This window comes from Trichosurus vulpecula, chromosome 2 (genome assembly GCF_011100635.1).
Source record: "Trichosurus vulpecula isolate mTriVul1 chromosome 2, mTriVul1.pri, whole genome shotgun sequence".
In the NCBI taxonomy this organism is placed as follows: domain Eukaryota; kingdom Metazoa; phylum Chordata; class Mammalia; order Diprotodontia; family Phalangeridae; genus Trichosurus; species Trichosurus vulpecula.
The window spans coordinates 331,194,968-331,207,719 of NC_050574.1; the positions used below are offsets into that span (position 1 = coordinate 331,194,968).

Genomic DNA, 12,752 nt, shown 5'->3' on the forward strand with positions numbered 1-12,752 from the left:
ATATAAAGAGTAGGGGACATTCCTGTGTCTGTGAACTCCTAAATATCTGGTAGGACTGGATATCAGCTGTTGGATTTTGGATATCTCTGGCAGTTTCGCATCTCCCACTTCTCCAAATTGAGGACATTCTAAATGTTTTTAAATGGAGCGTTTTGTTAGAGGGGAGGAAGGCAGATCAGAAAATGTGCTCATACACAATGCAACCCCCCTGTCCCTGTGTTCTAATGGCCACACCCCACTCTTATACTGAATCCATGGCCAGGACTACATTGGCCATGTCTTTGGCACAATCCTTCATAGGAGGCGAACAGGGCCATAGCTTCTTTCATAGCTGCATCCACAGGAAGGTGTAGTGGGAAATGCAATGATAGAAATAGACAAGACTCTGGTCCCATTCTAGTTCTCTTCTCTTTGGTGAAATCAACAAAAGGCTGAATTTTTGTTTGGAAGAAGAGACAGGCATCCCTATTTGGTGGGGAGTTTGTGGAGGGTGATGGAGGAGTCATCCCAGAGAACAATGGTTCTTGCCATGCAGAGTTCTGTAAGAACCACATACTTGACTCTCTGCATGGGAAAGGTAGCATCGTCAATGAAAATAATGATGATAATCGTGGGAATTCACGTGTAAATAGAGCTTTACAGACATGAAGCGCTTAACATACATCCTCTGGGGGAGGAAGTGTGGTGCAAAGGAAGAGTCCTGGATCTGGAGACAGAAGAACTTTGTGTTGAACTGTGTGACTTTGGGCAAGTCACTTAATTTCTCTGGTCTTTTTCTTCAACTGTAGATTGAGGGAGTTGGACTAGATGAGATGTAAGGTCTTTTTCAGCTCTAGATCTATGATCTTATGACCTCTGATATCTCAGCCATCCAGCTTCAGATCTATGATGCTGAGATCTCTTGATCTCCTGGAATAGTATAAAGAATACCAGATCTGGTATCAGAGGACCAGAGATCAAAATCCCAGCTCAGCTGCTTGCCCACTGCATGACCTTAGGCAAATAATTTTATTTCTCTGGGTCTCAGTTTACTCATTGGCAAAATGAGGGGGTTAGTTGAGATCGTCCCCTCCAGCTATGAATTTATGAATCTATTATCTCTTCTGACCTTCAGAAGAAAACCCTATGAGATAGATGGTGCAAATAATTACCTCTATTTTTCGGGTGGGGATACAAACGTCATCCAAAGACCTTAATCCACGCTTACAAGGTCACATGGTTAAATTAGTGTTAGAGCCATCATTAAATTCAGGTTTTTTGACTCTAGAACTTTTTGTCCTCATATGGGTCTAGGCTTCCAGTAAATTATTAATCATATGCATGTGCATGGGCTCCAGGAGCAAAGGATAACCCATATTGTAGCCATCTCAAAGCCAGATTCTAAATACAGGGTGTCCCAAAAGTCTTGGTGCAATAAGCTATTAATGCTTAAAACCGTGTTGATTCTTGGGGTATCACACACATTTGGATTACTTGTGACTATTTGTAGGAACATTTCCATCCTGGGCTAGTTATCAGACCAGAAATGGACCCTTTCTTGGTCCACTCAGCTGCCCTCATAGCTTTCCAACTCAGACTGGCTTCTATTTATTCTGTATACATCCTGAATTTTGTTCAGTTGTTTTCACTGTGTCCGACTGTTTGTGACCCTGTTTGAGGTTTTCTTGGCAAAGACGATGGAGTGGTTTGCCATTTCCTTCTCCAGCTCGTTTTATGGATGAGGAAACTGAGGCAAACAGCATTAAGTGACTTGCCTGGGGTCATACAGCTAGTAAGTGTCTGAGGTCAGACTCGAACTCAGGTCTTCCTGACTCCAAGCCACTATCCACTGTGCCCCCTTACTGCCCCTCTAAGCACTCTAGGCAATTCTTAGAGACTATAAGTTCCAAAGAAGGTATCAACCTATATTGGCAAAGGGAGTTTTTCCTCATCTGCCAGTTCTGCATGCCAATGAAATCATTGGTCCGGTCCCTTCTGCTAATTCTTAGTAAGTGGAAAAACTGGGACCCAAACCAAAATCCTCTGGCTCCATATCCTATGTTCCTTCTGCTATAACTACACTTCTCCCTCCCCATCCTGGCCAACGTCTGCCTCCTCTGCAGATGGAGCCAGCTCATGAGGTTTAAGGCAGTGATACGGTGTTGGTGCTGATGGGGGAGAGGACAGGAGGCCACCTTTGCTCTCTAGTGGCTGAGGAAGAAGGAATTAGCCTGATTGCCAACCCCGTAGCCTAGCGGTGTCAAACTCAAATGGAAATAGGGTACATAAGGATCTTTGCAGACTCATATTGACTTAGCTCACATTGTATATTGACCTTATCTATGTTTTATTTATTTTGTTAAATATTTCCCAATTATATCGTGATCTGGTTGTGGGGCACTCAACAGTGTTGTGGCTTTTGACACCTCTGCCATATCCTCCATTTGTTGTATTTGCTATGGTTCCTTGCTCTCTTGTGTCCCGGACATCAACAGGGGGGCCAGGGATGAATGGCATCCCTCCTCCCTTTCAGAACCTGATTCAAGCCTCCCTCTAGCTTACCTCCTCTGAGACTCACCCTTCACCCTTTCCAGTTCTCCCTTTGTACTCCAGCAACCTTATCCCTTACACAAACTGATCTTTAAAGTCAGGTTAATTTGCATCTATTTATGAGATTTTTTCCTCTCTTTGTATTTGTCATGTCTCTTTTCATGTCTGTTTGTGTTGTCTCCTCCATTAAACTGGGAGAGCTCCAAGAGTCAGGGCTGTATCTTCTGCCTTACTGTGGGTCTGTGGATTGGGACAGAGGCCTGGTCTCCCCTCTAAGCATTGAAGAGATGATCAGTGGAATGGGTCATGGTGCCTCAGCCCTCTGCTGGATCTTTGCTTCAAACTGACCCTTCTCTGAGCTTCCCCTGAATCTAGACAGACTCTGTAAATCTTTCCTAGCTATTCATTCTACTTATTCCTGGCTGACCCCAGGGATAATCCCTCCTCTGGGATGACATTCCATAAGGAAAGGAGAGGTGAAGATTCTTATTCATACTGCTCATTCCAAAGAGTGACAATCCTCAGAGTGTGGGGGCTGGTCAATCAGCTCTAATCCTCTCTCTCCAAAACATGGTATGGGGAAGCAGAAACTTTTACCCTCACCTTGGCCCTTGGCCCATTGGGAAGGAGAAACTTTTACCCTCATCTTGTCCCTTGGCCTATTGGGAAGGAGAAACTTTTACCCTCACCTAGGCCCTTGGCCCTTGACCCATTTTCTTTGCATGTTTCTTAAAGAATTCAATTTGACCAAATACACAACAAAGCCCCCAAAGGTTTTATTAAGTCCCTACCATGTACCAGGTGGTGAGATAATTTTGCCTGAGCCATCATCCCCTTCTCCCCCTTCTGGAATGCACTCCCTATTTACCTCTTCCCTTTAGAGTCCCTCATCTTCTTTAAGATGCAGCCCAGGGGCCCATCTTCTGCACAAAACCTTTCCAGGAGCCCATAACTGCTTGGGTACTTCCTCATAAACCACCTCGTATTAAATTACTTTGTATATATTTGTATCTATTTGCTTTATGCTACGCGTATATTTATAAATGTACTTACTATCTACTCCGTCAGAATGTGAGCTGTTTGCAAGTAGGAATTGTTTCATTCTTTGTGCTTGTATCCCCAGGACTTAGCACATAGTGTCTGGCACATAGTAGGAGGTGCTCAATAAATAAATAAATGCCTGTTGATTGAGTGATTGCCGTGAAGGAGGGAACTTGACTGGAGGAAAACAACATGCAACCAGCTAAGTAAAAACGAGGTATTTTAAAGGGAAGTAGAGATAACTGGCTAACTGGGGAATCTGGGGAGGAGTAGATTTAGGGCTAGATGAGACTGTAGGAATCAGCTGCTCCAACCCCAGGAGCCCTGGCAAGACTGAGGCTCAGAGGAGTGAAGCGGCTTGCCCAGGTTCACATGGGCAGTGTGATGAGGAGCCACAGACTTTGTCTAAAACAGGCAGGTTAGGTAGTTATCACTTTGATGCTAGATGTTTGAGTGTTAGACACTCGGGCCTTAGACTCGTATTCAGCATCTGGTCTTCACCAAAGTCCAGGAACACTCTAGACCTGAAACTCTGTCACTTCAAGAAGGCTCAAGAAGTCCAGGGGATCCAGACAATAAATGTGCTCTCTCCCTCCTTCTCCTCCAACAAGCTCAGACTGGCAACAGACAGGCAAGGAAGGTGGCATTTCCTGCATCTTGGGGGATCACTGAGATTTAGCTAGGACCGGGGAATCACAGTTATGATAGAGACAAAGTCCACTCTGCACTGCCCCTGACTAGGGGAGGCAGCATGTTACGGTGGAAAGAGTGATAGATTTGGAGTTCAAATCCCAGCCTCATCTTCTCTGTGTTGCCCTGGGCAAGTCACTTAACCTTCTCCAGGCCTCAGTTTCCTCTCCTGTAAGTGAGGGGTATCAGGGACACTCCTGCATCTTCTATAATAGAGCATCAGATTGGCAAAAAAAATGGATTTTTTTTCCAATACAAAAACACAATTTCTTTCTAACTTACAGTCATAGAGAGTTTCTTGGGGTCAGTGACAGGTGAAATTAGCTGCCCAGGTTTACATAGCCAGCAAGATCCTTGTGATTCTACCCAGACTGGCCTGCTCCCCCTGCACTAACCTGCCTTTCCACCTCGCCTTCGAATCCTACATAAAAATCCATTGGATAAACGGTGTGCTTCTCAGGCAGAGCTGGGCTGGGAGAAAGGAAGACAGGCAAGTGCAGCCACGGACCCTTTCTTAATGCGATTTATTAGGGAAAGGGATAGGGAGTACTAATATAAAGAACTCCCAGTTCAGGAAACCGCCTTTACCAATGCAGGTTGGCACCTCCTTTGAAATGCATAGGCTCCGTAGGCAGCTAGGTTTCACAGAGAATAGAGGGCTGGGCCTGAGATTGGGAAGACGTAAGTTCAAATCCAGCCCCAGACGCATCCTAGCTGTGTGACCCTGGATAAGTCACTTGGCCTCTTCCTGCTTCAGTTACCTCATCTGCAAACGTGGATAATGATAGCAACCCAGGGTGGTTGTGAGGATCGGTTGAGATAGTAAAGCACCTAGCACTGTGCCTGGGACACAGACGGAGTTCAATAAATGGGTTTTTTTTTTCTGGTTGTTGTTTGTTTTTTTAAATAGTTACCTAGAACACTGAGGTTGGATGATCCACCTACAGTCACATAGCCAGTACATGTTAGAGGCAGGACTTGAACCCAGATCTTCTTGGTTTTGAATCTAGCTCCCTATCCAACTACATCATGCTGCTTCTCATAATTTATTATAGAATGTATTAATTATTAACATCTAATATTTAATTTATTAATATTTAATAACATTAAACTAATTTACCATTAGAATTTCCCTTATTTTTCAGACTCATGAACTGTTAGAACTCATAGGGCATTCAAATAGGATTTAATCAAACGGGATCACTATATTTTTATTTTTTGGAAGCAATCAAGATTAAGTGACTAGTCCAGGGTCACACAGCTAATAAGTGTCTAAGGCTGGATTTGAACTCAGGTCCTCCTGACTCCAGGACTGGTGCTCTGTCTACTGTGCCACCTAGCTGCCCCACAAACAGGGTCGTTTTATGGATGAGGACAATGAGGCGCAGAGACATAAAGTGATTTGCCCAAGGTCACACAGCAAATCAATGACAGAACTATCACTTATAACCAAGTCTCGAGTTTATACCCCAGAAAATCCTGCTCTCCATGGCATATGGTAATTATTCTGGTGGTAAGTCAGGTTGCAGGAGTTACAGGGAAGGCTCGAAGGCTTTCGTAGATAATAATGGTAGGGGTAAAATGTCCAGAGGAGATAAGGTTTGTAAGGGACTTTGCAAACCTTTGAGCTGTCACCTGCAATGCACAAACCCCACGTCTCAGCTTTGTTCTGGGTCCTCTTGGGAGCTTGGGAATGAAGGAGCTTCAGAATGTTGGAGGGAGATGTAGGCAGAGGCAGCATGTTACCAAGCCCGGGGTCACCCTTCAAACTGAATAGAGCCTTCTCCAAGCTCTCCAGATTCTGCTGATCTCTCCCTCCACTGAACGCTGCCGCAGCATTCTCCATCTACATGATTCATTCTGACTCAGAGTCAATACAATCTTGTATCATCATTTAACTTCTTAATGTGCATTAGCGTTTCTCCTGTTTACTTATCAGTTCCACGAGGGAATGGGCTCCATCCTTCACTTAGAAGTACCTGGCACATCGTTTTCCACATGGCAGGCGCTTGGTCCATATTTGTTGAATTAAACTAAGCAGTGGCTGATCAGACAAGCCTGGGCCCCGTGGCTACAAGAACTCTGCCACCATTCATGGACAGGGATCCTAGCCTCAGCCCCATTGGATGTAGAGAAACAAACACTCACCTAGCCTTCCCAAGTGTGCAAGGCAGTGCTGGGTGATAGAGGAAGAGAGGGAGAAAGAGAAGGAGGTAGAAAGAGATGCCGGTTACCTCTTACTATTGTTCCTCTGTTTGGCTGGTGTCTTAGGGAGCTGTATCGGCTCTTTTAAAGCACCCTTCAGGTGAATGATCCTTTCCTGAATCACCTCTCGGATGTTCTTGATCCACTCCTGCTTGGTTTCAATACTGGAGGCCTAGTATGGCGTGGCGGAAAGAGGACAGTGGCTTTAAAAGCATAAGTAATAACCGTAGCGGACACTTATATAGCACCTTTAAGTTTTTTAATCACTTTAAATGCATGATTCTCCTTTGATCCCTATGATAACTCTGTGGGCCAGGTGCCATTTATTATTCCCATTCGACAGATAAGCAAAACGAGGCTTGGAGTACAGTTATCCCTTCCACATCATGACTTTCCTCATAGTAGTTTTGATGTATTGTGGGTAGGCATAAGAAATTAAATGGGAATTTTTGGGAAGTTTTACAGAAGCCACAGATGACACACAAAGGCCAGCAGAAGACAAAGCTTAGAAACTCAGAAATGTACAATATATATATATGTAGTATTGTATGTAGACATAGATATAGGAATAGTATTACATCGTATCAACCCAAATTTTACAATAAGGTACTGTAAACACCCCCCAAAAAAGAAAAAAAAATTCAGACTTCTTCTCTGGTACAAAGGGAAGGCCAAAACATTTTATGTGGATTTTCCAGCTCACAGGGGTGCTGCACCCTTAACCCCTGAGATGTGGAAAGGATAACTGTAGTTAAGCGACTTCGCCAGGGTAATAGGTGAGAGGACATTTGAACCCAGATCTTCCTGACTCCAAGTTCAGCATTCCACCCATGGGCTTTATGCCAGTTCTCCACTTTTCAAAGCCACCTTCCTCCCAAGCACATTTATTCTGTTATTCCTCCAGCACTTGGAACGGTGCTTGGTACATGGTAAACACTTAATAATAATGATAATAACAATAAATATTATTTATTTTTATCATAGCTAGCATTTATACAGCGGTTACTATGTATCAGGCACTGTGCTAAGGACTTTATAAATTATTATCACGACAATTCCAAGAGGTAAGTTCTATCATTACCCCCATTTTATAGACGAGAAAACTGAGGCAAACAGAGGTTAAGTGACTTGTCCGGGGTGACAAAGTTAGTAAGTGTCTGAGGCCAGATCTGAACTCAGGTCTTCCTGACTCCAGGCCCAGCACCCAGAATCTTTTAAAACATTAATAAACATTGCTGTTCTCTCCCACCCCCAATCACTTTTATTCATTCTCTGTATATATGCATTTGTGTTATATGCGTATATCCTGAGTGCTCTTCAAACGCAGGAACCATGTCTGTTCTATACTAGATCCTTTGGAACTCAATATAGATTTGTAGAATGAATTCTAGGAAAGTTCATGGAATTCTTTTGCACGTCTCATATCTCTTTAAGGCCCCATATTGTTCCTCTAGGGCACATTATCTGAAGTCCTTTATACATTCATAGGTATGAAATAGCTTTGCTGACCATCAAGTGCCAACAATTCAGGGCATGACCAGCCTCTTCCTTTATCACTAATATTCTTTACCTCTGCCTTCACCTTCTCACACTGGCAACAGCTCCACCTCTACAGCCTCCTCCTTTGATTGGTGAGTTCTTCCCCTGAAGGACCATTTTGATGAAGTACCCAAAAAGTGGACTACTGCTTTTCCTTCCCCCTGTGGGGATGCCTTCCCCCTACCTTTCCAGTTCTTCTTTATGTATTGTTTTTCCCAATGAGAATGTAATCTCCTTGAGAGTAAGTACTGTCTAATGTTTAGTAAATGTACATACATGCATGCTCTCTTTCCCCTTTCCTCTCCTTTTCTCTCTCTCTCTCTCTCTCTCTCTCTCTCTCTCTCTCTCTTTCTCTCTCTCCTTTCCTCTTCTTCTCTCTCTCCTTTCCTTTCTTTCTCTCTGTCTCTGTCAGTCTGTCTGTCTGTCTCTGTCTCTCTCTCTTCGTCTCTCTGTCTCTGTCTCTCACTCATTAACCTCAAAATATCATTCGTTTCTTGGTGACAAGCCCTGATTTCAAGCACCCCCAATCCATCTGTTTCAACTTCTTCTTCGTCACACTGGTTTACCTGTGTGAGGAATCAATCTGCATTCTCATGCGTGTGTTTAGACCAAATTAATAACAATCACAAAACAGCTGACATTTACATAATGCTCTAAGGTTTGCGAAGTGCTTTCCATATATCATCTCATTTAAATCCCACAACAGCAAAATAGACACTCCAGGTATTAGCATTCCCATTTTACAGATTAAGAAAATGAGTCTCAGAGATGTTAATTAGGTGCCCATTATTTGCTCACATGCCTAGTAAATGTTACAGGTGGTATTTAAACCCAGATCTTCCTGACTCCAAGTCTAGCATCTACCCATCACAGCATGTTGCTTCTCAAACCGATTTTTTCTTTTTTAGTCTTGTGACCCTATGTGGTGATAGGGCAAAACATGGCTTGGTTATCTGTCTATGAAAACTGATAGTGCTGCCAGAGAAGGGCACACCTTCAGAGGGACTCAGTGGCTGCAGTTTTTCCTCCTGGAATCTCTGAGAGTTTTGCTGTCTTTTTCTAATTTGCCCTTCCAACATCCATGTGAGATCACAGTTCTTACTAGAAGCCAAATCTAGGCAAACTGCTTTCCTGTGGGGATGAGGAGAAAGTAAGACTTCTTGTCTTTTAGCCCTGAACGCTGACTGTCCCTATGCCCATGGACTGAACAAAAACCGAGGAGCAGGACTCACCTTCAATACGGTTTTGTTGTCTGAGGAAGGTGTGCGTCCGGACCACAAGGCAAATTTACAGGGGTCGCCTTCCACGTGCTCGGTCACACCCAGTTCTGAGGTCTGTAGACAGGAAAGGCCTGTGAGAGGCGGGGAAGGGGAGGGCAATGGGGAAACTTAGGGCTGGGGTGGGATGGGAAAGGCAACAAAAAGGAGAGGACCGGGAGGGGGCTGCTGTCAATCAAATTTAAACAAGTGGTACATTCTGTTCATCTATCCAAGATGAGAGGACAGAGAGACAATTGTTCAAAATTGGGAAGGACCAAAGAAGAGTGGAAGAGGAAGCAGTCAACATAAAGAAAATTTTCTTGCCTGTAAATATCGAAGTAGGAACATGAGGAGGGTTAGGGAATCTCCCTCTCTAGGGATCTTTCCAAATAGAGACTTCATTTGCCTGAGTTGCTTTAGGATTAAGGTGCAGAGGGGTGGTGCTGGGAGGGGGGAGAAAGATGTGATGACCTTGTCAAGTCCCTTCTAGCCCAAGGGCTCAATGAGAATGGGGAGTTCCCTGTGGACCCCACCTACCAGTAGTTTATTCTTGTAAACATATTTTGTGTGCCCTGAAGAGTCTTTGATTTCCTTGCTAAACACCAAAGAGATCTCAAAGAGAAACAAATGCCGTTCCCGTCCCTTCCGGATCAGAGACTTGGGATCCCATACTTGGAAGGCATCCTGGAGAATCAGCTCCCCCTGGACATCCAGGTTCTCATCAAACCCTGAAAGACATACAAGCATTGCCATTCTTTCAGTGGGAATTTTCTCTTGTTATATGCAGCCAAACTCAAGACTCACCTGCCCCAAGCAGCGTTTTCGATTGATACCATCCATCGCTCTGGTGACTTCTGGTGGTGACACACATATTGAGCTCTGGACTCTAGGTACATTTTATTTTTTATAATTTCAGGATGTATGTAAAATGTGTGTATGTGTGTGTGTGTGTGTGCGCGTGTGTGCGCGCGCGCGCGATCTTTGTTCCTTATTAGCCTGGGAGATCCCTAAGGGCAAGGAATATTACCTCCAATTTAAACTGTACAGATCTTGTTAGGACATGGTTGATTGCATGTTGTCTTCCCCATTAGAACATAAGCTCCTGGAGGGCAGGGGCTGTTTTTACCTCTCTTTGTATCTCCAGGACTTAGCACAGGACTGACACATAGTGGCTGCTTAGTAAATGTTAGACTTTCTTCATATCTTCTCTACTTCTTCTAACTCAGGGCTTGGAATGGATTGGAGGCCAAGTCAATGACTGACTAGCCTGGATTCCAGTTTTCTTGTTAGCTTTTCTTTTTGGAGGACATTTATTTAGGATTTATTCTTGCTTCAATGGCTACCATAGCTAGAACTGTATTACATTTAGCAGTGTCATGAACAAAATGCTCAAAGATCATGGAATTTTAAGCTTGGCATATATGTCTTTGAAAGGCCAGAGAAGCTAAGGTTACAGGGAGGAGGGGAAAGCCTGGAGGAAGGAGAGGGAAGGAACGGAGTAGTGAGGCTGATATAGGCAATCTAATCAGGCAGCAAATGCCCATATTGGAGATGAGTTCCTCAAAGCTTCCCTTCCCCCTCAGCCCTCCCTACCAGCCCCATTTCCTATGGGACTGAGTATCATCCAGGCTCCTTATGGTACAGGAAGCCCTGAAGTTAGACAAGTTCTTTGGAGAAGACAAAGACAGGAAAGAACTATCTAACTCAAATAAAAATGGATCCTGCTGAAAAGTACAAATTAAATTATCAATGTTGTATTGTATTTTTATTTACTTTGTTAAACATTTCCCAATTACATTTTAATCTGGTTTGGCCATAATCAGGAAGATGGCAGGGGCTGGTTCTAAGCACAGGTATTTCCTTAAATCTCTGCTTGCCTGTCCTGACTCAGGCACTGAATTCTGTCTCTTCTAACATTTCCCATCTCTTCCCAACACCTTCCTTCTTGGTCCATCTGTCCTATAGTCCTATGATCCTTTACCAAAGCCTTCTCTAAGCCAAAGAAACATGGTTCCTGTGGATCAATGAACCTTTGTAGAGTTCTGTGACTTTCCTGGCCTACTTAACCTGGCAGCTAAGGTCTGGGGCTGAAGAATGCATTGGGGTGAGAGATAGAATCTACATAAATTGCATATGCAAATGTATGTAAATTTATCTAAATCAGCAAGACTGTTTTTGTATTAGAACTCAGGTACTTTTGGTAATAAATATGCTAACTTGTCCTCAACACATGTAATAGGAGAGTTGAGACCTATATACCCTGAATGGCTTAAGCATGGCTCTGCTCGGAGGCTGGGGTATGGACAAGTTGACTTATAGGACTTTGTGTCAGTCTGAATACCTAAATATTCTTTATAGTTACTAGTGATTTGGGGCTTATTTGTCCACTTCTCCCCGCTCTGCCTCATATTTGGCATTATGTTACACTCCCCGCCCCCACTTGCCCCTCTGTGTCCTGGAAAAATAGAAGGTCCATGGGTGGGCACGCTAGGGATGACTACCTTCCAACATGCTGACATGCATGGCGTCATTAGCTTTCTTTGGAACGCTGAGCATCACTTCCAGGCCGTCCTTGAGCTCCCCTTTCCCTTCTTCACAGCAGGTTAAAAGTTCCTAAGGAAAAAGTCCAGACATAATCAAGGCAGCTCTGACAGCTCCCAATCCTCTGCTTCCCAGAGGCAAAGATCACCTGCCCCTTGTCCACCTTGTCTATTTTGTATTATATGTATCCTCAGGGCTGTAGACAAAGTTGGGAGGTGACCGAGGAAAGACCAACCATTCAATTTTGCAGACTGAGCTACCCTAAATTCAATGTCACCCAGCATTCTAGAGTGAAAAAAGAACTGAATCTTCAGGAGTACTGGATTTGAGAGCTGGCTCTGCCATATGCCATCTGATTTGGAGGATCACCTAATTTTTTTGTGCCTCAATCTCCTCACCTGAAAAATAAGGATTTAAAACAACTACACTTCATACCCTATGTTATTGCTGTAAGGCTCAAAAGAGCTAATGTTTGCAAAGGAGCTCTCTTATGAACCTAGGACCAGTGGCCATTGGGAGGGAAGCATGCCTGGGGAAGGATTAGCTACATGTCTCTTCAAGTTAACTACACACAAATGACATGCAAGTAAATCCTTATTTTGAGTCAATGGGTTGGGTACTCTTGGCTGTTACAAAGTTCCTTCCAATTCCTCAAAATTTGCAACAAACATCTTGTGAGTTCTTCCTGACTACCAATCCTGATGACAAAGATATAATAGGGCTAGAGAATGTATAGGGTTGAAAGGTGGAAGAAATGCCGACCCCCAACCAAGATATCTACTGAGGACATTTAGGCAGAGAGACCTCTATCTCTTATGTGAGGCTTTTCTTGCTCTTCTTAGTTGAGTGTCTCCCCCATTCAAACTGCCTTGGATTTCTTCTGTCACATATGTGTACATATTGTCTCCTCTCATAGAATGTAAGATCCTTGAGGATTTGTTGTTGTTC

The 12,752-nt window shown here is 43.8% G+C and overlaps 1 protein-coding gene across 1 annotated transcript in view; it reads right to left on the bottom strand.

Moving 5' to 3' along the window:
• LOC118839981 (kalirin) overlaps nt 1-12,752 on the bottom strand; it is a 413,338-nt gene that overhangs the window by 33,712 nt on the left and 366,874 nt on the right. Inside the window, exons 27-30 of the mRNA XM_036747488.1 lie at nt 11,765-11,876; nt 9,801-9,991; nt 9,237-9,338; nt 6,495-6,637 (exon numbers count right to left, since the gene is read on the bottom strand). Of these exons, the coding sequence (XP_036603383.1) occupies nt 6,495-6,637; nt 9,237-9,338; nt 9,801-9,991; nt 11,765-11,876 (548 nt within the window). The remainder of the gene's footprint in view (nt 1-6,494; nt 6,638-9,236; nt 9,339-9,800; nt 9,992-11,764; nt 11,877-12,752) is intronic.